This window comes from Nilaparvata lugens, chromosome 5, assembly GCF_014356525.2.
Source record: "Nilaparvata lugens isolate BPH chromosome 5, ASM1435652v1, whole genome shotgun sequence".
Lineage (NCBI taxonomy): Eukaryota > Metazoa > Arthropoda > Insecta > Hemiptera > Delphacidae > Nilaparvata > Nilaparvata lugens.
The window spans coordinates 68,835,103-68,862,167 of NC_052508.1; the positions used below are offsets into that span (position 1 = coordinate 68,835,103).

The 27,065-nt window shown below is 32.2% G+C and overlaps 1 protein-coding gene across 1 annotated transcript in view; it reads left to right on the forward strand.

Moving 5' to 3' along the window:
• LOC111056073 (ATP-binding cassette sub-family G member 4) overlaps positions 1 to 27,065 on the forward strand; it is a 144,681-nt gene that overhangs the window by 78,783 nt on the left and 38,833 nt on the right. The window contains 10 exon segments of the mRNA XM_039429590.1: positions 5,901 to 6,105; positions 7,231 to 7,376; positions 9,965 to 10,119; positions 10,122 to 10,202; positions 13,745 to 13,843; positions 15,131 to 15,261; positions 16,182 to 16,350; positions 18,957 to 19,057; positions 21,000 to 21,155; positions 25,418 to 25,756. Of these exon segments, the coding sequence (XP_039285524.1) occupies positions 5,901 to 6,105; positions 7,231 to 7,376; positions 9,965 to 10,119; positions 10,122 to 10,202; positions 13,745 to 13,843; positions 15,131 to 15,261; positions 16,182 to 16,350; positions 18,957 to 19,057; positions 21,000 to 21,155; positions 25,418 to 25,756 (1,582 nt within the window).

Sequence of the window (27,065 nt, forward strand, 5' to 3'; positions counted from 1 at the left end):
CATCTGCCTGGTGGCAACAAGTGGCAACTGAGCAGCATTGTTAGTCAAGTCTATTTCACAACGAACCCTAAGAGAAGTAACATAGTGATCAGTTATACAAGTCTTCAATACCATGGGTTCAATGTGCTTATTAGTGTGAACAATTACCGAAATAATGATCTAAACACGAAGGTGTTCCCTGAAAGGAACCCTTGTAAAACAATTACATAAGATATAGCCCATTTTCGTTCAATAAATTCAAATAAGATTCAGTGTGGATGTTATTTCTATTTTATTCAAGATATCAATATTTATATCTCCTACAAATATAATATGTTTTCCTAAATTTAAATTCGAAGCAGCTCAGCTAAAGAGTTAACAAGTCCTGGCAATTATCATTAGGTGATCTGTAAGCACAACAATAACCCACTCCTCCTCAAAAATTTTCAGCTATATCACGAGACAACTAGCCCAACTATTGTGCATTCCGCACATGAACATGATCATAATCTTTTTTCAAGTAAATACTACACCCCCATTTCTATTTGTGTGATTCATTGAATAGTACTGATTAAAACCGGTATATCACACCCTAAGGGCCTAACACCTTGGTGACCCGTCTCAGATAATACAATCATGTCTATAAATGGCCAATACATTAGCAAATTCTAAACAGAACTCGTCTAAATTCTTCCCAATGAATCTGATATTACTATGATTATATCAAAATTACACTGGGTTGATTAGAAATAATATTGTAATAATCATTAGAGTATTCAAACATATGTCTCAACTTCATCGAATTCATCTAAATTTTCAAAAATGTCCATAATAAAATTATTTTACTGTTCATTGTTAAACACGTCTTTAGTACTTACATCTTAGAAAGGTCCACATCACTTTTAATATGTAAAACATTCTTACTGGTTTCGTCTTTTTTGACAAGAATATTACCATCACGTACCCACACAAAGCGATATCCTTTCTCCCGAGCGATTGTTCTGGTCGTATTTAGCAGCTCAAGCGTTGAAGGTATCAAATGTTCGTAAGCCATCATTATATGGTGTTGTTCTAGCTATATAAATAGTGTTGTTCTAGCTGTATATGGTGTTGTTCTAGCTATATAAATGGTGTTGTTCTAGTTGTATAATTATGGTGTTGTTCTAGCTATATATGGTGTTGTTCTAGCTGTATATGGTGTTGTTCTAGCTATCTATGGTGTTGTTTTAGCTGTATAATGACGCACCCTCCTTATATGAGATCATCAATTATTTAGTTTATTTCTTTATTTTTTGGAACTCAAAAATTCATATAAACCATGAAACGGTAAAATATGTAGAATCTAAAGTTATAAATCACCAATACGATACTCGTTGACACAGTTTTGGATCTTTAATAACGTTTATTTCAATCTATTATTTCCGGAGAAGTAGTCTCCTGAAGAACATACAATATTCTAGACCAATGGTCGCCAAACTGATGAGCCTGTGAGCTAGAATATCATTTATAATCTTCTAGTGAGCTACCAAGCAATATTAGACTGGAGAAAGAACGGTACGCAAAATGAAATTTTTCACTCTTTTATTGCGTATAGAGATACATTTCTAGTGTTGAAATCTACTTATCTCATAGAAAAAAGTATAACAAAAGTTGATATGTACATTTCAATGAGAGCAGTGGAACTCTTCTTGGTCATCAAGTATTTATTAGATGTTTGGAGTATATGTTGTAGCCGCCATTCTGATACAGTTGCCCAAATGTTCATCAGTCAGTCTGTTCTTATATAGATTTTTTTATGAATTTCATACTTGAAAAAGATGCTTCACACACGTAGTTGGAGCTGAACATAGCTTTCAACCTTGATGCAACTTGAATAATATTTGAATATTTCTCTTTGGGGGCTTGAGGCCAAATATTGGTTGCCAACTCAAGCATTTCTGTGAGCTACCAAAAACTACCCCACGAGCTATCGGTAGCTCGCGATCGCTGTTTGGCGACCACTGTTCTAGACACTGAGCCATGTCTCAAATGCAATCAATCATTCCAACTCTACTATCATATTTTCATATCAGCATTGTCACCATCATCTTTTATTCATGTCAGAATCAATTCGAATTTATCGATAATAATTTTCTGACCGATCAAATCATCACCAGTGAGAATACACGTTAGATAAAGAAGTTGATTTAGAAGCATGAGGTATATTATGCTAATTGCAATTTGAATACAATGCATTCAATTGCTAATGGGGATACAGTTGCTTTAGCAGGCCTATTATTACTCATCATTACCTTGTAAGAGAATGAAATTTTAGCTCAATGAATGTAGAAAATGTGTTGATAGAAGAATGAAACATTATTGCATTGAAAAAATTGAGATTATCAGCAAAAACAGTAATTGACGGAACGTAGTAAGGTCTGTGTTTTAACTCGGATTTTCTTTTGTCTGTCTGTATGTAACGCGATTACGGCCAAACGCGTTGGTAGAATTCGATGAGATTTGGCAGAAATATTCCTTTTTCAACTGCGCATCGATGTATACACAAGGTTTTTTTGAAATTTTGCATTTTAAGGATAATATGAAAACAAAAGGAATTTCTCCATACTCTGATATCACTATATATTATATATCATCTACTTTGAAGATAGGATCAATCAGACTATAGAATTATTCATAATAAATCAGCTGACAAGTGGATTATTCATTGCATGCATTACACAGATGTCTGGCCGTGTCTATTTCTATAAGGTAGGGATTCAATATTTTTACTTTCCTTGCCCTATTACCATAGGTAAGGAAAGTATTGCTTTCCGAAAAAAAATTAAGGTACCCCAATTTCTAAATTTCTATACGTTCAAGGTCCCCTGAGTCCAAAAACTGTTTTTGGGTCTTGGTCTGTTGTGTGTGTTGGTGTGTGTGTGTGTGTGTGTGTTTGTGTGGGTGTGTGTGTGTGGGTGGTGTGGTGTGTGTGTGTGGTGTGTGTGTGTTGTGTGGGTGTGTGTGTGTGTGTGGTGTGTGTGTGTGGTGTGTGTGGGTGTGGGTGGTGTGTGTGGGTGTGTGTGTGTGTGTGTGTGTGTGTGTGTGTGTGTGTGTGTTGGGTGTGTGTTGTGTGTGGTGTGTGTGTGGTGTGGGTTGTGTGTGTGTGTGTGTGTGTGGGTGTGTGTGGTGTGTGTGTGTGTGTGTGTGTGTGTGTGTGTGTGTGTGTGTGTGTGTGTGTGTGTGTGTGTGTGTGTGTGTGTGTGTGTGTGTGTGTGGTGTGTGTGTGTGTGTGTGTGGTGTGTGTGTGGTGTGTGGTGTGTGTGGTGTGTGTGTGTGTGTGTGTGGGTGTGTGTGTGTGTGTGGGTGTGTGTGTGTGTGTGTGTTGTGTGTGTGTGTGTGTGGGTGTGTGTGGTGTGTGTGTTGTGTGAGTGTATGATCAAATGCAATTCAAGATGGCGGCTAAAATGGCGAAAATGTTGTCAAAAACAGGGTTTTTCGTGAATTTCTCGGAAACGGCTCCAGCGATTTTGATCAAATTCATACCTTAATAGTCATCGATAGCTCTATCAACTGCCACAAGTCCCATATCTGTAAAAATTTCAGAAGCTCCGCCATCAATGCAGATAGATTCCCAATTATCAGGCTTCAGATACAATTGAAACAAAAAAAAATCAAGTGGAGAAGATTGAGCATGAAATCTCTACAATTAATGTTCAGTAAATTTTCACCTAAAATTGAAAATAAGCTTTAAATTCGAGAAAATGTGATTATTCAATTGCAAATTATTGTTGATTCTATAAATCATTCACTATGAAGAGATAGCAGACCTCACGTGTGTCTCCAGCGTTATTGCCCTGTCACCAGCTGGCTCAAATATTTGAATAGTAGACTTGAGATGCGCGGGAACACTAGCGTCAGGTGATCAATTTTCATAACGGCAAGGAAAGTTGTGTGAGTGCGCCACACCAGATTTTTTATGATGCGTACCCATCAGTATCAATATTGTCACGTTTGAAAAAGCCAATTTGATTGGTGATTAAAAAATTATCAAATAAACTAAATATTGCTGAAGAAATTATAATATTTTTGATTGAAAAAAAATAATTTTCAACAGATGGAAAGATTATCATATGGAATACAAATTCAAACGTGAACTGAGTTTGTTAACATTTCAAACAGGTGACATCAGATACTTGTTCGAGTTGACATGTCAGTTTTTCACTCATAATGATGCTCAAATGAGCTCTAGGTTTGTACGTGGTTAATGATACCGTTGACGATGAGGGGACCTACAGCTGAAGGTGGGTTCCGAACCACCGAGAAACGATTTTTACAACTCATGAATCATCATATTCAGTTGGCTCAAGCGGTCACCCTTCCAAAGGGAGTACCAGGCGCATGATTCTCAACTTATCTGATCGATAGGGTAGCTCATCAGCGCGACCACTGAGTACAAACATCGATCATTCTCAACTCGTCACACACCGATTAGTCAAGACAAGACTAGTCACGTTTAGTCACAATACTTCACATTGTTGCTTATGACGCAACTCACGCTGATTAGTCATTGCAATTAGACATGACTCCATAAGCAACTAAATGATCGCTCTGTCGTCTTATAGTATTGAACAGAAGCCTACATAGAATGATAGGAATAGAGTTTTTCCTCATAAATAAGTCACAAAAGGCAATATGATAAGATCAAAACTATAAAAGTGGAATATTTTCATGTAGAAATATGAACTCAACACATCTACTATAAGGCTAGGCACACACTAGTTATTCAAGACAAGACGACACGACGTTTAGTCACAATACTCCACATAGTTGCTTATGAAGACATGTCTAATATTGCAATGACTAATCGGTGTGAGTTGCTTCATAAGCAACTATGTGAAGTATTGTAACTAAACGTGACTAGTCTTGTCTTGACAAATCAGTGTGTGACCAGCCTAATAGTTGAATACTCTAGACTAGACAAACATTTGTGAGAAACTCACAGATATGAATTATTTTTCAAAACTAGAAATTCATATGAGTTGGGAGAAACCATATTAGGCGTTTTTTCAGACGAGGCGGCAGGCCAGGAAGCTCTCCGATTGGCTGATTGGGTTGGCGTTAGAAAATCAGCTGATAATCAGCCAATCGGAGAGCTTCCTGCCCTGGCGATCGTTTAGAAACGCCTGAAAAATCGCCTAATATGGTCTCGCCATAATGATATACAGAGGAGGCGGCTCAAAGTGGTCACCCTTACAACGGGTATAGCAGGCGCATGAATCTCAACTTCTCTTATCGTTAGATTATCAGCGCAAGTAAGAAATTAATCGCATCCCAAATTCATATTTGATTTACATGAGTTACATTAGAGTACCGTATTCAGTGTTTTTGAAAAAATGAAATATATAGTTCATCACTGAATAGAAATAACAAATAGAAATCGAAGAACCCTTTTTTAAAATTGTTTACTTACGACATGACGCAAGTAAACCATTTAAAAAAAGTACTTCGATTTTTATTTGTTATTTCTATTCAGGAGTAGCCCTAACTAAAAAAGACAATTCATCACTGAAATATTTGCTTTTATAGTTTGCTTATTGTTTATTGTTTTGAAGGGATGGATTCAAGGATCCAAAGGATCTATCAATTGTTTTTCATTAGAACTCTTTCCCCACACACAGACTTGTCTATGTGGGGAAAATTCACAAGTATTAATAGTATTTATACATGTGTACTGTATTTGTAATGATTTCTGTGAATAAACTCAATTTGAATGTGAAAAAAAAGGTTCAAAGAACCCCACAAGTCAACGTTTGCCTAGACTATATACTTATCAATTCAGTGATATCACTGTTTCATGAATTGAATTTGATATTCATATAACATTATGTCATTTATAACATCGTCTCAATTGAATCATATTTATTCCATTATTAATTTTACAGGAAACAAGGCATGACTGGTACAATAACAACGAGCGGAGCTGGAAAAATAGAAAACTATTTCAAAGATGGCGTCAACACAAAACAGTCATGTTACATCATGCAAGATGATCAACTGAACCCTCTGTTCTCAGTTTTTGAAATTATGTCGATGGCTGCAGATTTAAAATTGAGTCCAGCTATATCACAGAAATCGAAGATACTTATTGTAAGTACGAGTGTAGTGTTCAACTCTTTAGTTATTCATAGATTGATCAGGGGACGATATTTAAGATAAATATAAAAGAGAATTGTATATGAACATGATATCATATAAGGTATTTTTATTTTCACACATTTTTTACAACTTTCAAGTCATTTTTAAGAAGTGTGAAGGTCAAGCTGCGTTTACACCAAAGTTAATAACAAAATGTTAATAACTTAATCCTTATAGATTCTATTAGATTGAGCATAAGTTATCATACACATGATGAACATATGTGTTTGTCAAGTTCCGTTCAATCTAATAGAATCCATAAGGATCAAGTTATTAACATTTTGTTATTAACTTCGGTGTAAACGCAGCTTTTGAATGACTGACTTCTTCAAAGAATTGAACAACTTTATTGAATCTTTCGACATTGAAGGGGAAAAAGGTATTTCGAGCTGAACAAATTGCTCATTCTATAGAAATATGATAGGGAAAAAACAATTTTCGTCCACTTCAATTGAATTGAATTACTACTACAATGCACAACAATCTTCTTTGGCGTGTTGTACAATCTATCCTTTTTCATCGATTTTATGAAAGGATATCCGTTCTGTTTCAGGATGTATAATCAGTTCTATCACATTATTACATAATAAATTATTATAATTTAGTGGTTTTCAAGGGAAAATATGTTTATATTGTAAACGTACAAGTTGTTGAAAATTACATATTATCTGATAGTCAGCACATTTTAAAGAGTTTGATTATTCATGAACCTTATAGACATTGTGTAGAGTTCCCAAGCATTGGAACCTGATCCATTCAAGATAGGCAGCCTGCATACAGGGCAGGCTGTAGCAACTAAGTAGCAACTAATAAAGTAGCTAATAAGTAGCTAACTAGTAGCAACTAATGAAGCTGCTATGGGAACGTGGAAATGAGAATGTCCGGAACTCAAATAATGTACTTATGGCATTTCCAATTCCGTGTTCCCACGACAGCTGGTGGGCTAGTGGACGTTCAGTTGATGCTATTATTGTACTTGCGTACAGGCTGCTGAAGGGCGTTCAATGGATGTATTCCATTTGATTTTTTTTTATAAGTAATAGGAATGAACAGCGTGGATTTTTTAATATGTTCCAGATTGACGATATTTTGGAGACAATTGGTCTGATGGGTTGTAAGTACACACGGTGTGGCAGATTATCGGGAGGCCAGAAGAAAAGGTTGTCGATTGCTCTGGAACTTGTAGACAATCCTCCGATCATGTTTCTAGATGAACCAACGACGTGAGTACATAAATCGCTAACCGCAGAAAGGCAACATGTTGCCAGTTTATTATTTTACGTGAGAGACAAAAAACTTGAAAAAAACCTAAACCTATACCTGCGCAGTAAACGATATATTCAAAACGTCGCCATTACAATGCTTTCTGTTGGACATGTTTCCTTTCTACAGTAAACGATGTATCTTGAATTAAATAGTTGATTTAATGAAAAAAAAAACATTTTTTGAAAAAGTTGGTCATGTTTCCTTTCTGCGGTTAGCGATTCATTGTTTCGCAAGTTACTAATCCAAGTTAGTAGATAGGAGTTAGTCTGTCTATATTAACGTTGCCTATATATTATACCTATAGGCTACTATAGAGCAGAATTCAAGCCTCATGCGCAGTTTCATTCACAAGCTAGTGCTAATAAATTATAATTGAGTTTTCACTGACCCGGTCAAGTCAACCAGCCAACTGAGTTTTCGACATTTTTTGCCCATTTCTTGAGAAGCACAGCAACATTATGTCCTCAACTTATAAAGATCCTTGTTTTCAACAAATGTTTTGTTCCCATTCAGTGTAAGGAAGTTGCCAACAAAAATGTTCGCCCTCTACAAGAGACCACAATCTCTGGGTGAAAAAATAGGTAACAACTTTTTGTTGCACTGCATTTTTAAAACAGCAACTTTAAGAACAACAACAAAAAATTGACAACTTTATTGTAGAAAGTTCATTTGTGAAGTTTGGTGTAAACAAAGCTTTTACTCGTGATATTTTTCAAAGTTTTTCGATTTGTATATCATCAAGCTATCAAAATGAAAAAGTTTTCTCAGGAAAATATTTTTTCTGATCATTACTTTTTGAGATATGAGCACCTAAAGTTTAAATTTTTTGGACAGAACATTTTCAAATTCGGTAAGAGATAAATCCATGAGATTTACAGGATAGATTCTTCATGGTATTGTTTATCTAGTAAAACAAAAATTTTCTGAAAATATCGATTTTTAAAAAAGTTATTCAATTTACTAAAAATAACTTTTAGTTGAGTAATTTTTGGTTAATTGAATAACTTTTCCAAAAATTGATATTTTCAGAAATTTTTGTTTTACTAGATCAACAATACCATGAAGAATCTATCCTCTGAATCTCATAGATTTATCTCTTACCGAATTTGAAATGTTCTGTCCCAAAGATTTAAACTTTAGGTGCTCATATCTCAAAAAGTAATGATCAGAAAAAATATTTTCCTGAGAAAACTTTTTCATTTTGATAGCTTGATGATATACAAATCGAAAAACTTTGAAAAATATCACGAGTAAAAGCTTTGTTTACACCAAACTTCACAAATGAACTTTCTACAATAAAGTTGTCAATTTTTTGTTGTTGTACTTAAAGTTGCTGTTTTAAAAATGCAGTGCAACAAAAAGTTGTTACCTATTTTTCCACCTATTTTGATAGCTTGATGATTTACAATTAAAAAACTTTGAAAAATATCACGAGTAAAACGTTTATTTGTAGCCTTTGCACAGCCTTAAGCTAACTCTTTTTTTTCATTAATAAGAAAAATAATATGATGAAGAAGAAGAAGAAGAAGAAAAGAAGAAGAGAAGAAGAAGAAGAAGAAGAAGAAGAAGAAGAAGAAGAAGAAGAATGCAACCCACACTGTGAGTAGGGTACATAAATATTGTGTTCAAATTAAAGATTTCCACAAATTGACGACAGAATGTTGGTTCCTTTTTAAGAAATTTTCAACAGATTGTCGAAATTTTTTTAAAACTCAGATGAAAACTCTGGTGTAAAGACGGCTTTATACAATGTACAGGATACAAAATGCATGTTTGATGCATTATCAAGTCTGAACGAATTGCCGTAATTTGTTGAAAACTCAGTTGACAACTCCGGAGTTGCAGCTTTGAAGAGTAATAATTATAGATATTATATTATTAAGAATAATAATTAATCAGTATTAAAGTTAATCAAAAATTTCCAATACTTTTGTGAGTATGCATACTGTATAATATACTGTATTCATGGGATTGTCTCTTTTCTGTATAGGGGTACTTTTAATACAAATAGAAATAAAAATCTCAGTACCCTTTTTTCAATTATTTTATCACAACATGTTTCAATATTCATGCCATTTCCAACATTCATGCCATTTTCAACATTCATGCCATTTTCAACATTCATGCCATTTCCAACATTCATGCCATTTCACTTGAAAATGGCATGAATGTTGTGATAAACATGTTGTGATAAAATAATTCAAAAAAGGGTACTGAGATTTTTATTTCTATTTGTATTCATGGGAGTATGTATTCTACAACTTCTAGATAAACATTTATGCGAGCCTATTCCACAATATTTTAATTTTCAACAATTTTGTAAGAGACTCATCAAAATCAAACTCAAGGTTGATTATAATTACGATTTTTTAGCCATTTCTAGATTTGTAATAATAGGTATTCACAAATGCTAATTCACAATATTTTAATTATCAACAATTTTGTAAGAGTCTCATCAAAATCAAACTCAAGGTTGATTATAAATTAAGATTTCCAGCCCTTTCAAGATGTCATAATAATAGTTTGCATTTATCCCTACTTGCAGAGGATTGGACAGCTCAAGCACGGTTCAACTGGTTTCTCTACTAAAATGTTTGGCAAGAGGCGGAAGAAATATAATTTGCACAATCCATCAGCCGAGCGCAACAATCTTTGAAATGTTCGACCATGTTTACCTCATCAATGGCGGACGATGTGTGTACCAGGCTCTAGCATCAACTTGGTCAAATTTCTGCAGTCAATCAACATTCCTTGTCCCAAGTACCATAATCCTGCCGATTTTGGTGAGTTATTACCTAATACTCATAATGCAAATAATAATCAAATATACAATACTAGTAGTTTTGTGAACAGTAGACCTCACGCAGTATTCTCATCCACAAGTACCTGATTGAAACTATAGACCTTATGGAAATACAGCAATAGACTGGCTTCTCCACACATCTGTGTGATAACTTGTCAGCTGATTTATGATGAATAATTCTATAGTCTGATTTGTACTCTAATATTGGCTTATGAAGAAGGCTCCTTTTTCCTTTTATACTAGTAGTTCTGTGAACAGTAGACCTCACGCAGTATTCTCATCCACAAGTACCTGATTGAAACTATAGACCTTATGGAAATACAGCAATAGACTGGCTTCTCCACACATCTGTGTAATCACTTGTCAGCTGATTTATGATGAATAATTCTATAGTCTGATTTTTACTCTAATATTGGCGTATGAAGGAGGCTCCTTTTTCCTTTTATATTATCCTTGAAATGCAAAAACTTTGTATATACGTCGACGGGCAATTAAAAAAGGAACATACCTGTCAAATTTCATGAAAATCTATTACCGCGTTTCGCCGTAAATGCGCAACATATAAACATTAAGAGAAATGCCAAACCGTCGACTTGAATCTTAGACCTCACTTCGGTCAATAATTTTGTTTTTGCATCAGCTATATCAATGCTGTCAGCCTTACACATATACCTCAAGGTACGTACAAATATACGCGCCTCCAACACGCTCCGCACTCGCTCCGCAATCGCTCCGCACTCGCTCCGCAATCGCTCCGCAATCGCTCCGATCATGAACGTTACGGGAGATGTTAGCTCTTCTCGCGTTCCACTCTTGCTCCCCGGTCGATCATCAATCGATCTGCTCGAGTGACGTTCGATTGCGGAGCAGAGCGAAAGTCTGTACGCACCTCAACATTCTATACCTGTGATTCTGTACTATAGAACAAAGTAGAAGGAATCAGAGAGAACTTGCGGGCTATTGTTTTGCCTGACGTGCAGTATCAATTTATACTGATAAACTCTTTCTTCTCCGTGACTATAGTGAGGTCCACGTTATAATGGCAGTGTTTGATTAGCAGTGGTATTGCTATCCTTGTTTATCATTCAACAAAGCTGATAGCGCTATCTCTTTCTCGCTTCGATCTGTTGCCAGATCATCTTTAACAATGTAGAGTAAATTATTAATTAACAAAATATTCATCTTAATTATGAAAATTCATTATTAAATTATTGAAAAATATAATTTCTTGCTTACTAACATACAATTGATTATTTCAAATGAACAGTCAATCAATAAACCTGTATCAGCTACCGTCTATAGAGGGCATTGACAAGACAGAGGATCGGCAACGTTGATCTCCTATCTTTATTCACTGCCATTATAACGTGGACCTCACTATAGGAAATTCAATTATGATAAAATAATGATAGGCCTACAGCTTCACAGGTAGGCCTACATTCAAAATTGATAGGTCTATACCGGTGACTCTGGATTAGGAAATCAAATTATCAGAAACGTACCGGTATGTCTAAATCAGCATGATTATTAAGTCGAAATCTGAAAGTTGTTTTGAGACAGATTGAATAAGTTTATGAGATTACCTATTCTGCAATCCTTGATAGGAGATCGATTCAACTGAAAAAGCCGTGTTGCTTAAATATATTCATACAAGGATTTCTTCTGCTTAAAGTTTCTAATAATATATTATTGATATTCTTCGCGCAATCAATAATTTGAATAAGTCATTTCGATAGTGGTTTATTTCATTATTTGACCATATAATACAGTCTTATATATATATAATTCACATCCATTTCCATATTGAACATCATTCTCCAATTTTAATACAAGGTGCGGATACTAGTTTCCTATAATGTAGCTAATCTATAATTTCAGTTTGCATATACCATATATAATATTTCCTTATATTATTAGAAAAAGTTGTACATTAGAAGTTTTTAGTTTACCTTGAATAATAGAAGACAAAAATGTATCTGATTTTCTATTCAAGTGTGCTACATAAATTTGAAGGATAAATTTCAGCAAAAATTTGAATCATGTAAAGCGAACAAGTAGTAGTTCAAATTTATTATTTATTTATTTATAACAGAACAAAGAAGACTACAGGCATTAAGCCCAAAACAGTCTTCACTACAATTTACAATCGTATTAAGCAAGTTACTAGAAGAAATAAAAATAAGAGATACAGTACATGCAATTCACAAATACATAAGAAAGTTGATAAGTATGAGGAAAGCATAAGTAGTTGAAAGTAATCTAAGTATTAGTAATAAATACAGAATGAAGATAATAAGTTATAAAAAGAATACAATTGAGCATAGAAACAGGTTAAGGGGAAACATGTGCCATGTAATGTTAATGTATATTCCAAAGACGTTGAATAGCTTCATCATTAGCCTAGAAAATATATGGTGCTGATTTGCTAGAAATAACACTATATTATTCTAAAAATGATTGTTCTCATAGATTAGGCCTATCTATTTTCAATGGTTAATGCGTTTATAACTGTAGTTCATTACTCTTGTTGGTCCATGACACGTGACTGCATTATTTATTTTACTATTTATTTGTCACTATTTAAAATAACACTTCACTCAATTTAAAAGTAAAATTAAATATGTATCAGTTAATGAATGTTTGTACACAGTAAATGATTTCTTTTCTATAAACTTGGTACCATTTCTCTTATGATATAATGAGTAACTTGTGATCTATGCTTTACATATTACTTGTTAATTGTATTTTTAAGACTGACTAATGAATAATAGTGATTTAAAAAAGATGTATTTTGACGAAGTCGATGTATTTTTTTGTAATAATATTGAATGACTAATAAAATTCTATTCTATTCTATATTCTACTATACTCATCCACAATTCATTCCAGTAAATTCAAAATAGGAATATTAATCAAATTTTCCATTCATTACAGTGAATAATATCTTCTTAGGCAAATGAAATGAGTCCTTTCAGACACGTCAATGTGTCTGTATGTGACTATAACTGTCGAACGTAGAATATTTTGCCAGTATCGTCACATTTTATAGAAGGAGAAACAGTATTTCAGGATTTATAACTCGTTTTAAAAGGATAAAATAATAAATTGTGGTTCATCCACAAGCAGATAGTATTTATTTACATTGTTAACATTATCCACTGCTATTTTTTTAATTGGCTATTATTATTATTAGCGTATGGCTGTCAGTGGTGGGGAGATCCAAGGGTAGTTCCGCCTCGCCGTATATAGTCCAATGTTCCCTAATGGGAAACCGGACACTAAGATTTAAATTTAAAGTTCAATAAGGCTATTAAATTTAAAGTTTGATACCTGACTCTTCTGATACATGTTGAGTTTGTTTAAATTTAAAGTTCAATAAGGCTATTAAATTTAAAGTTTAATACCTGGCTCTATTTGATAACTATCTCTATAAGATAGATTTAGTATGGTAATAGTAGGCATCGGTTATTGTTCAAAAAGTGAATGATAATGATTATTATGACGTATGTTTGTGATTTGTAGTAATGGACGTGATAAGTGGAGAATTCGGTGACCACACTGACAGGATGATAGATGCATCTCAGAACAGCAATTGGAGGGCTCCGCCACCTGTTATCAGAGGTAGGTAGTCGCCGTTTCATATTCAAATGGCAGTAAAAGATGAAAATCATTTTACAATTTCCAATAACCATGTGTTAATTTTGTTACTCATTAATTTACAATAACCAATTTTACAATGTAAAAATGAATCGCTGTTTCACATTCAGATGACAGTGAAAAATAAATATCATTTTACAATTTCCGGGATACTAGAAAAGTTACTAATAAGTATTTTTATTGCGTTCAAAAATTAGCCCACTAAGCCTGTTAAATTTCAATCATGATTAAATGCCACGAGAACTAATCAGAGAAGTAATTCGATTGTATGGTAAGAGATGTTATGGTATTTCTTCATAATTGAAAGAGTAAAGACTCTTTTGTAAAGAGTAAAGAGAAAAAAGAGAAAGAAGTACTCTAGAGTACTTTAAAGAGAAGAGAGAAAGACGTTGATGTCGTAAATTTTGAACAATAGTGGTATTGATAAAATCAACCACTTATTCTTCCAATCAGAGAAAGCTTTTTTAAAGAAAGGCTCCTGTGATTGGTTCCCATGGCATTTAATCACGATTAAAATTTAACAGGCTGGCATTAAGGTTCAATTCATTAAATATATTCTCAAAGCATGATACCAATAAGCATTGTTTTCAGTTTCATCATTCAATTTTTCTATTCTATATGCATATTTTGACATACATTTTTATACAATTTTTTCTGTATTATATATAATGTAAGACTTTGTTGTTTCTATTATCAAGATTATCACATAACTATAGTTATATATCTTAATTATAAATGTGAAATCACTTCACTTTTATTAAAATTAATGAAAACAATATAAAAGCATGAAGTACCCTTTTTATTTAAAACATGAAATCTGTAGATTATTTTTCAAAATAGAATTAAGTTTTATAAAAACTTGAAAATGGCCAAAGTAAGCCGAAACTAGTTGTTGAAATGTTTTAAAGTTTTAAAATGTTTCAAATAAAATGGGTAGGTACTTCATGTTTTTATATTGTTTTCATTAATCATAAATGTAATTTACTGAACTCATTCCTTACACCAAGACTGTGTCGATTCAGGGGAATCATCTCCATTCATAACTTATCCCTGCAGATGTATATAAAAACTGATAAAAAATTGATAAAAAGTTGATAAACTTTATATTTAAATATTTAATAAAATTTTCCTTTGTGAATAAATAAATACCTATTGGATTTGGTTTGACCCATATCTCAACAAAACTCTTCCTGCATTAGGATCTTTAGAATTAATTAGTTGATTGATATACTATCGTCTTGTCTTTTACAGCACAATTAAAAAAACGAACTTCGGATGATATTGAAAAAGTGAAAATGATGGGCTTCCCGGTAACACCGCCAGAAATTCTAAGGTTATGGGTCCTCATCAACCGATGCATTATCCAACTGTATAGGGATTGGGTAAGCTATTTTGTTCGCTTATTTTTCAAGGAGCATGTTCTGTTCCACTGTGAACAATTCTACACTGTTAGATATTAATTTTTGGTTCATCAACTTACCAAAATGGTATTAGATAATACAGACAACAAATCAAAATGTAACAATGTTAGATATCAGCAATATTCTCAGATTCAATTATAGGAAATCGACTAACCACGCTACCGTACATACATCTACAAGAAATATTGAGATTATGTTTGACATATTCAATGTTCTACAAAATTTAATGACTATATTATAATAACTTTTTTGAATAATAACATAGTATGAATACTATGATCTAGATGCTATCAAAATGTGTATAAGTAAGCTGAAAAGTTCTTAGAAGCAATATTTTATTGTTTCTACTGCTTGAACAGTAAACAGTTTTATGATATTACAATAATTATTTAATAGTTGTCAAATTTTTCAATATAAGTTGAAAATTTTATTTCGTCATCAACAACACAAAGATATAATTTTTTATGGAAAAACATTCCCGGTTGAAATCATTTAGATAAAATAAATCTTCAAAATATAAATAAAATATATTCTTTAATCTACTCTTTATTCAAAATATAAATAAAATGTATTCTTTTAGATAGAAGAATTTTACTATTTACTTAGATATTTGACTGCATGTCGTATGAAATACATAGAAAAAATTTTGTAGATTTTCAAAATTGCATAGAACTCAATTTACAACATAATATATTTTACATGAATGTAAAATTCTCCAAGGTCCTTCTTGGAGAGGATTTTCCATGGAGAGGAAATTGATGGTAATATTGTAAATATATAACAAATATAATGATGACATGACCTTCCTCAATTTTTCACCATCTACTAATTAAATTAAATTAAATTAGGCTATATTACACTATGCTTTTCTTTTTTTATAGACTGTAACACACTTGAAAATGATAATGCACTTCCTTGTCGGCGTAGTGATGGGCCTCATTTTCAACAAGTGTGGCAACGATGGTAGTCTTAGTGTAAATAACGTAGGCTTCTTCCTGTGCACAAACGTATATCTGAGCTACACCTCGATAATGCCAGCTATTTTAAAATGTAAGTAGCACCTTTCTGTTACCTGTACCTTACCTATATCCTCAAAATGTTAACGTACAAATTCCGACTTCAAAAAGGAATAGCATAGATTTTATTGATCAACAAATATAAACGGCTCTCTATACATGGAAGATTGAGAATACACCATTTGGGCAACGATCACTAGGATATTTAAGGTCTACAATATCTAATAGAATACCAATAGAAATCAAAGGAGAGGAAAATTTCAATAGCTTCAGAAGAAAAATTAGACATTGGTTATTCGTTATTGGAATACAAAGTAGTGAGGAACTAATAGTAAGTAGGATTTTAGATTTAAGTAGTATTCTTTTTAAATAAGGTAATTTATAGGTAAAAATAGTACCTCGGTTTAGTATCATTGTACTAGGTGATGCTTAGAGTAATAGATAAAGTTTTAGATTTTTTTGGAATTTTTTGTATTAATCTGTTGTAGCATAAATTTGTATTAATTTTATGATAATCTCGACACATATTATATTATACAGTGAGGTATCATTTTTAAAACCTTGAATATTGTTATATTATTGAAAATGTAGGAGAAAATGAATTGTAATGTTCCTGAATTTATGAATAAACCATTGGATGTGTCGTCCAACATCCAGAGAAATTATTATTAATACCGTAATCAAAAATGAGATGGGAATGGATATTTGATTGAACAATTATAAATCATAAGGTTCTCATGCCTTATTTTTTTATCACATCAAAATTGTTCTGATTATTCCATTAAAACATCCGATTTTCAGTCTATAGTGAGGTCCAAGTTATATTAGCAGAGAAGAAAGATAGGAGACAACGTTGCCGATCCTCTGTCTTGTCAATGACAAGACAGAAAAAATGGCAAAAAATGAATTTTTTCTGTCTTGACAATGTCTTATATAGACGGTAGCTGATACAGGTTTATTGATGTAATATTAACTGTTCATTCTAATTTAAAAGAATCAATTATATTTTATCAAGCAAGAAATTATTATATGTTTCAACAATTCCATAATGAATTTTCATGATTAAGATAAAATATTTTGTTAATTAATTATTAATTCATTGTTAAAGGACAATCTGGCAACAGGGCAAAGCAAGAAAGAGATAGCGCTATCCGCTTTTCTGAATGATAGACAAGGATAGTAATATCATTGCTAATCAATATAACTGCCATTATAACGTGGACCTCACTATAGGTATCAATGGTTCACTCATGGGTTGACTCGATTTCATATGTGTTATATTTAAATAAACTTGGTAAGGTTGAAATCAACCTTATATTTACTTAGACATCAATTTTACAAATAGAATACAGTGAAATCTATTTTCAATTTAATTAATTATTATTAATTTTATTTAATAATAATTATATATAATTATATATAATTAATAATATTAATTAATAATTACATTTAATTATTATTAAACGAAAATCCAAATTATATGCTGTAAATCACCGCCCAAAGACTTCTGGTACTGCAAATATTGACAACAGAGGGTTAACAGTCATTATTAATTCATTAGCTTTTGAATAAATGCAATAAATATCTCAGTAATTATTTTCATCTGTAGAAATCTATTTATTCATTTTTTTTCATGACAAAATACTTTCATTAGGTACCTAACCTATTGGAATATCATGTCGTTATTCGCATTAGAACAGTAAAATTATTCGATCCATTTTGATTTCGTTTCGATCAAGAATATTTTAATAATGATAATACTGAGGGTGATGCCCACATAAGCTCTAAGGCTTGTGCGTGGGTAATGAGTGAGAGGGATGATGATGAGAGATGACGACTACTTTTTAGGTAATCGGAACCGACAGCTTATCGTCTCCTCCGAAAGACGGGACACCACTGCTCAAGAATTCAGTCAATCTTAATTACACATGAATATTTTTTCATACATCTTCCATGAGAGTATTTATTTATTAAATCATTCAGAAATCACACAACTCACAGAAAAGTACCACAGGCTTATAAGCCCAAAACGTTTCGAATTATAATTTATACAACAGTCCAAATGTAGCTAGGTTATGTGTCACTTAACATTCTTCAATTACACACTCAATTTACAATTCAAGACACACAAAAATCATTTTTAGATTAAAAAATTCATCTAAATAAAATTAAATCAATCACAAACTTATAATGAGTAGTACCGGTAGTCAAACTTAATGTCCCAAAAAAGTCTCAAAAGTCTTAAAGTCTCAAAATTTTGTAGTTTTTTCAAAGTTTGGATTTTTCTATTTATTATTGTGATTGATTCAATTTTAATTTAGAAGTATTTTTTAGTTTAAAAATGATTTTTGTTTGTTTTTAATTGTAAATTGAGTGTGTAATATTGATGAATGTTAAGTGACACATAACCTAGCTACATTTGGACTGTTGTATAAATTAGAATTGGAACCGTTTTGGGCTTATAAGACTGTGGTACTTTTCTGTAAGTGTGTAATTCTGAATGAATAAATAAATAAATAAATACTTTAATGATCAGAATACATCTAATTTACAATCAACAATACACTATAGCCCCATGTATTTCATCACTTGATTCCTTGTCATTCATTGTGTTATTTTGAACCTTTTCTGATTTTGCAGTTCCCTCAGAGCTCCACATACTGAAGAAGGAGCAATTCAATAACTGGTATAAGCTCTCTACCTACTACATTGCATTCCTACTCACTAATATTCCTGTACAGGTAGGTCTACATTATATATAATATATCTTTTTCTTAATGAAATAAAATTATAGTATTTTATTGACTCTTTTCTGTCTAGGGCTACTTGTAATATAAATAGAAATACAAATCTCAGTACCCTTTTTTGAATTATTTTATCACAACATGTTTCAACATTCATGCAGTGATTTTCACTTGAAAATGGCATGAATATTGAAACATGTTGTGATAAAATAATTCAAAAAAGGGTAATGAGATTTGTATTCATATTTAGAATTGTAGTACATTTTTAAAATTAATAAAATGATAGATCAAAAATACAAATTATAGCAACTAGTTTCAGTGATCCACAGATCCACAACATCTGAAAAATAAATATCTATTATTTTATCAATTTCAAAAAAGGTTACTATAATAATTATTCTACCTCATAAATGAAAATAAGTAGCCTTGAATTAATACATTTTAAGATAATATATCTTATTATCTAGAATCATGATTATTTATGAATATGATTTGAATAGTGGTAAAGACTTGTCTGATACTTACCCTTGAAATAGGATTGTCTGTAAAGATATAAGTTGTCAATTGGTGTTTGCCTTAGACAAATTTCTATTCGATTATTATCAGAGTGAACTACATATATTTTAGTTATAATTTAGGCTACCTAAATAACTGTCTATTTCATTTCTTTACTTTCTTCAAAGTTTGGGCCAGGATTAGATCGACACATTTTTTTAATTCAATTTAACTGTCCTAAGCTACCTAAATAACAGTATTTTCAATTTCTCAACTTTCTTCAAATTCTGGGCCAGGATTAGATCTAGTATGCATATCTCATAAAATGACTAATTGGAACAATCTGAATTAGATTCTATCAATGAATAATAAATTTCAATTATTCTATAATGTATGTAATACGATCATAAACTGTATCAAAGTTGACTCTCCACTGATCACTTCTTGTCATAGTAATATTGTTCAGACTAGAATTTTAAATCGACTTGGGAATCCACCTTTATTATAATTAACTCCTGAATCGACCTTTAATAATATAATATAATAATTATAAATCTATCTGTTCAATCAAACAATCAATTTTATTAGAAAAACAGTTTCACATTGTTTCACATTGCTAAACCCGTGGGTTTTTCAGCAGGTGCCAGATCAACACAAAATTATTCACACGTTAAATTAAAATTAAGAATAAATAAAATAAAATAGCTTGTCGTGAATCAAGAGTAATATACAAGAAATGAAATGAAGGATTACAATCATAATGAGAAATTATAATAACATAATAATCAGAATTAGAAGAAATGAGGAGTTAATCAAAGAACTAAAAGGGGTTAAGGAAGGAAAGAAGGAGGAAATATTTTATACAATATTAATTATTACTAAATTATTAGTCGTTCAGGCTGACTGCAGTGACTTTACAACAGATAAAATAATTTACAATAATAATTTTCACCCGTGTATGCCTTAGAGAGTATAATATTGTTTACTTTTTCGAATTACAAATAATTCAAATCGTTATAGTATGTATCTTCTGTGTGAATGACTTACTTTTTCGTTCTCAGATGATGTGTAGAATATTGTTTTCTCTTTCAAATTACAAATTCTATCCAAATCTTTATAGTACGTATCTCCTTTTTGAATGACTTATTTTTATTCATAAAATAGAATTATAGTACCCTTTAAAATTAATTTTAAAGTACATATATTAAAATTAAAAACTTCAACTTTTAGCTTCAATTTTTAACTTTAAAATTAATTTTAAAGTTGAAGGGTACTATAATTATATTATAAATACAAGAAAGTAGCCCTGAATTCATACATTTAAAAAATATGGACATATTTTTAGCTCTCAGTTCTTGAGTGGATTTATTTTCTTTTTTGAACTACAAATAATTCAAATCTTTATAGTATTTTCTGTTTGAATGACTTTGTTTATCGTCTTCAGATGATGCTATGCACTGTGTATGTGTCAGTCTCGTACTACCTGACGCATCAGATCCAAGAGTGGCCGCGTTTCGCCATGTTCTTGGCTGTCAATCAATTCTCAGTCATCATATCAGAGTTCATCGGCCTAGCACTTGGAACAACTATAAATCCTGTGGTAAGATATCTCCCATGTATCCATGGTTTAAGATATTTATCGTGTTATGAAATGGATATTCTACATGGATATAATTATAAAATTATAGATAATTAGATATCTTCCATTATCGATATCAAAAATTATAGATATCTTCCATTATCAAGCTCTCAATTCTAATATAACTTACAATATACAGTATTATAGTATTTTATAATATTGATAATGTAGAAACATATTATTTTTTCTTTATTCTCTATTGATTCATTCAAGTACATAACCAAAAATGAAAGGGAGGGAAAAAATAAGGTAACCTTGTGCTATTCCTCTCCCAAATTAAGATAAGGTTACACATAGTCCGAATATATTAGATTATATTACGATAATGTTTCTCGTGTGTGATGTCCAGGACTGTCCTGGTAGGACATATATAAGTAGGCTACACCTACCGCTTTTGTGGTGGTTTTATCCATTTCAAATTCGTTACAGATGATGTAATATATTTAGAAAATTCGGTTCCTCAAGTGGAGATCCGTCCAATGGGAGTATTTAAGCTACTTTTAACTGAGCGGTAATTTCGCTTCAGCAATCATATATGTCACTGATTAAAAAATAAACTTGCATCTGGGGATGATAATAAATACGACAGAAATGAATTTCAAAATATTATAAAGCGCTCATAATTATACTAATTTTCCAGTTTTTGCTGAGATTGATCTTGGAATCTTGAACTTTTTATGTTAAAATAAAATCAAATCAATTTATTGCCGCAGACAAACACTTTACAATTTGTATCGGCCACGTCAATATTACAAACTATATTAGAGATCATACATCTTAGCAATAAATTATTACCTAAAAATCTGGATAGACTTCATGTTAATATTGAGATATTCATCTACACTATAAAAACAATTTTTTATAAAAAAAAAAATTCTCAATTCTTTGTTTAAATTCCCTGAGCGTCAAACCTCGAATATTTTGGTGGTAAATGATTATAAAACTTTATTGAAAAGGCCTTAAGACTTATATGGCTGGATTTGTAAGAGCAGTACTCATTTCTTAGATTCGATTTATTCCTTGTGTTATAAGAATGAATGTTGTCATGAGTTGAGAATAAATGTAGATTTGACTTTATAAAAAGCAGACAATTAAACATGAAAATACAAGGTGAGTTAAAGGAGGCACATTACAAATTGTTCTAATAGCTCTTTTTTTGCAATACAAATAAAGATTGAGAATTGCTGTCATTCGACCATAAAATAGTGCCATAAAGAATATATATAGTGTTCATTAAGTAACTACTGTATATATTTCTATATTATAAATATTGTGAAATAGAATAATACTGTAATAATTTAAAGTTATGTTAGAGTGGAGAGCTTGGTAATGGAATATATCTATAATTTTAATATCGATAATGGAAGATATCTAATTATCTATAATTTTATAATAGTATGTATGTAGAATATCCATTTAATACCATAAGAAATATCTTATCACATCTTATTCACAAGTAGATGTATTATTCTATAAAAAAATGTCTCAACTGATATTTGAATACAACTAAAACTGTTAGTTAGCTACAAAAATTCAAATAGGTACTGTAGTTTTTGAATTACTATAGGTTGATTTGCAATGAATTCTAATGTAGTTCTGTAATGGACGAGAGATTTGTTTAGATTTGTCAACGAAAATTCATCCCATCCTCTTTCTTTTTGAAGAGTATTGTTTAGCCAGTTCACGATATGAATTATACTCTGTCCAATCAGGCATGAGCTCTGAAGGATTAGGCCGACCCTCCTACTACTCACACACACAAGCGCAGTCTCCTGTTGTGTGTGTGAGTAAAGGGACGGTCGGCCTACCTGTATACTACGTAGTATTATAGAGAAACAATGGCATAAGTAGATATCCCATGGTATAGGGCGTTTATGTCGCAACTTTTACTGTTATCACAAGTTGATAACATTCTTTCCTGTGAAGCTTTATGACGCTGGTAGTCTCTCATATTGTGCCGTTCATACACTATTACCCCGGTCAAAACAATAATCGGCTTGAGTTAACAGTAGAAGTTGCGACATAAACGCCCTATACCATGGGATATCTACTTACGCTATTGTTTCTCTATGGTAGTATACATAGTAGGTATATCAATGGCGCAGGTAAGCCGTGCGTGTGTGCCTGCGCGTGGGGGAGCGAGGGTCGGCTTAATCTTTCAGGGCTCATGGCAGATTGGACAGACTATAGAAAATTCAGTTGATGCCGCTGTTCAGTTTGAAGTTAATTTAATACACAAATTGTTGGGAAACATCTTTTTTGAGGAGAGAGGTCCAAAGAAGGTTAGCAGTGTTTAAAACAGCAACGACCTCTAACTACCTTCTTTTTATTCGTGGGGGCGGCTAGTAGGCCTACTAAATTTTGGGAAGGCCAAGTCTTTGGCCTTGGATGAGGGACAGGTACAGTCCTGACTTTCTTTAGTGAGGCCCACGTTATAATGGCAGTGTTTGATTAGCAATGGTATTGCTATCCTTGTCTATCATTCAAAAAAGCGGATAGCGCTATCTCCCTCTCTATGTAGAATTTTGACTATGTAATTCAACTATGTAGAATCAATAATTAATTAACAAAATATTTCATCTTAATTATGAAAATTCATTATGAAATTATTGAAAAATATAATTTCTTGCTTAGTAAAATATAATGATTATTTTAAACGAGAGTGATTCGCTAATATTACATCAATAAACCTGTATCAGCTACCGTCTATAGAGGGCATTGACAAGGATCGGCAACGTTCTTTCTCCTATATTTCTTTACTGTCATTATAACGTTGATCTCACTAATAAGTAAAGTGATGTACAAACATACTCATTCACTCTCTGTTTGTAACATTCAGCAATACATAGGCCTAAAAGACTGGATCTTTAAGGCTGTACAAAGGCTGAAAATAAACTTTCTACTCGTGATATTTTACAAAGATTGTCGATTTGTATATATTATCATCAAGCTATCAAAACGAAAAGTTTTCTCAGAAAAACATTTTTTTCCTATCATTACTTTTTGAGATATGAGCGCCTAAAGTTTGAATTTATGGGACAGAACATTTCAAATTCGGTTAGAGATAAATCCATGAGATTTACAGGATAGATTCTTCATGGTATTGTTTATCTAGTAAAACAAAAATTTCTGAAAATATCAATTTTTAAAAAAGTTATTCAATTCAACTCAACTAAAAGTTATTTTTGGTTATTTTTAGTAAATTGAAAGAATAACTATCTTAAAAATTGATATTTTCAGAAAATTCTTATTTTACTAGATCAACAATACCATGAAGAATCTATCCTCTGAATCTCATAGATTTATCTCTTACCGAATTTGAAACGTTCTGTCCCAAAAATTTTAACTTTAGGTGCTCATATCTCAAAAAGTAATGATCGAAAAAAATGTATTTCTGAGAAAACTTTTTCATTTTGATAGCTTGATGATATATATACAAATCTAAAAACTTTGAAAAATATCGAGAGTAGAAAGTTTATTTCTAGCCTTTGCACAGCCTTTAAGCCGATCTGGCAACAGAGCGAAGCGATCGAGAGATAGCACTATCTGCTTTGTTGAATGATAGACAAGGATGGCAATACAATTGCTAATCAAACATTTATTTTTAGCCTTTGCACAGCCTTTAAGCCGATCTGGCAACAGAGCGAAGTATAGAGAGATAGCACTATCTGCTTTGTTGAATGATAGACAAGGATGGCTATACCATTGCTTATCAAACATTTATTTTAGCCTTTGCACAGCCTTTAAGCCGATCTGGCAACAGAGCGAAGCGATAGAGAGATAGCACTATCTGCTTTGTTGAATGATAGACAAGGATGGCAATACCATTGCTTATCAAACATTTATTTTAGCCTTTGCACAGCCTTTAAGCCGATCTGGCAACAGAGCGAAGCGATAGAGAGATAGCACTATCTGCTTTGTTGAATGATAGACAAGGATGGCAATACCATTGCTTATCAAACATTTATTGTTAGCCTTTGCACAGCCTCAAGACCATAAATTCGGTTTTCTATCAAACGCATGCATTTCTGATGAAAAATCTTTGACACTATAATCAAAATTCAATTTTATTATTTTTCAGAACAATACCATTGCTTATCAAACATTTATTGTTAGCCTTTGCACAGCCTCAACACCATAAATTCTGTTTTCTATCAAACGCATGCATTTCTGATGAAAAATCTTTGACACTATAATCAAAATTCAATTTTACTCTTTTTCAGAACGGACTTTTCACAGGCTCCGTCCTATTCTGTTTCATGCTGCTATTCGGAGGCTTCCTGGCTCTCTACAAGCATATGACACTGCCACTCTACTTAATCTCGTTTCTAAGCTACATGCGTTACACCATGGAGGGGATGGTGCTCTCAACATACGGCTTCCAACGTCCACTACTGGACTGTCCAAAGAACTACTGTCACTACAGAATACCCTCCGTCGTACTGGACGAAATCGACATGAAAGAAGACCATTATTGGTGGGACGTGATTATTCTAATCAGTATGTGCGTTTTCTTCTCGTTTCATGCGTATGTCACCCTGAAACGACGCGTTATGCATAGGTAAAGAGTATTGAAAAATGGTTTCTGCGAGAGAGGTAAGAATCGATTCTATTCTACAATCACATCTATAGTATTTGAACGCTGCTGTTTTGAAGATTCTGAGAGTAAACAAAGACTGAATTTAAATGAGTGTGTGAGAATGGACCTGTTGAATGGAAAGTGGATCCACATTGAATGGGGTTCAGAGTTGAAATCGCTTATAACAAATAATATTTTTCAATTTATTAATGCATTTTCAAGTGTAATAATAATTTGTTTCATCTTTCTGATCAACCGAAATACAAAATTTTTAGTATTATGTATATTTGGACTGTAAATTTTTGTGATCTTTATAAAAGTGTTTTCATAACCTCATTTGGACTATTTTTATCAAAATTAGGGAGAGGAACAGTTGTTTTGGGTTTATCCTGTTGATTCTCTCCCAATCATTAATTTGATGTTCTGATTGAGGAATGTAATAAATGTAATGTAATAACGATTGTGGATTTTCTTGGAAGCAGGATGTTGTGTTTATCTGAAAATCAACATTTTATTTTCCCGTCAACCAAATCTATTATCTACTGATTATATAATTATTCTACATTTTATATAATATAATCAGTTAATAATAAAACCTATTTAGTTGGAGGGAAAATCAAATGTTCATCATGCATAGGCCTGTTCATCAAGCAGGATGCTGTGTTTATCTGAAAATTAACATTTTATTCTCCCGTCAACTAAATCTATTATCTACTGATTATATAATTATTCTACATTTTATATAATATAATCAGTTAATAATAAAACCTATTTAGTTGGAGGGAAAATCAAATGTTCATTGTGCATAGGCCTGTATAATAACACAAGATCACCCTCGGGGTGAAAGCAGTTTAAAAGCTCTGTTGTAGTTCTGACACTGTGCCACTTGTAAATATTTGAAAAACACTTACTTTTGTTGGAGTATTGAGGAATGCATTTCACTCTGAAGAGGAGCTTCATCAGCCTGACACCAGGGGCGCTTGCTCTTATGGGTTGGACTGTGTGGCCAAAATGTGGGGAAATATTACTTTACATTTGAAGTTTATTTGATAATTTATTGTAATGTAATATTTGCCCACATTCTGGCCACACAGTCCAACCCATAAGAGCAAGCGCCCTGGTGTCAGGCTGATGAAGCTCCTCTTCAGGAGTGAAATGCATTCCTCAATACTCCAAGAAAAGTAAGTGTTTTTCAAATATTTACAAGTAACACAGTGTCAGAACTACAACAGAGTTATTATATAGTGTTTCGTCATGGGAAGCAACATCAAGTTTAAAAGCTGTATGACATA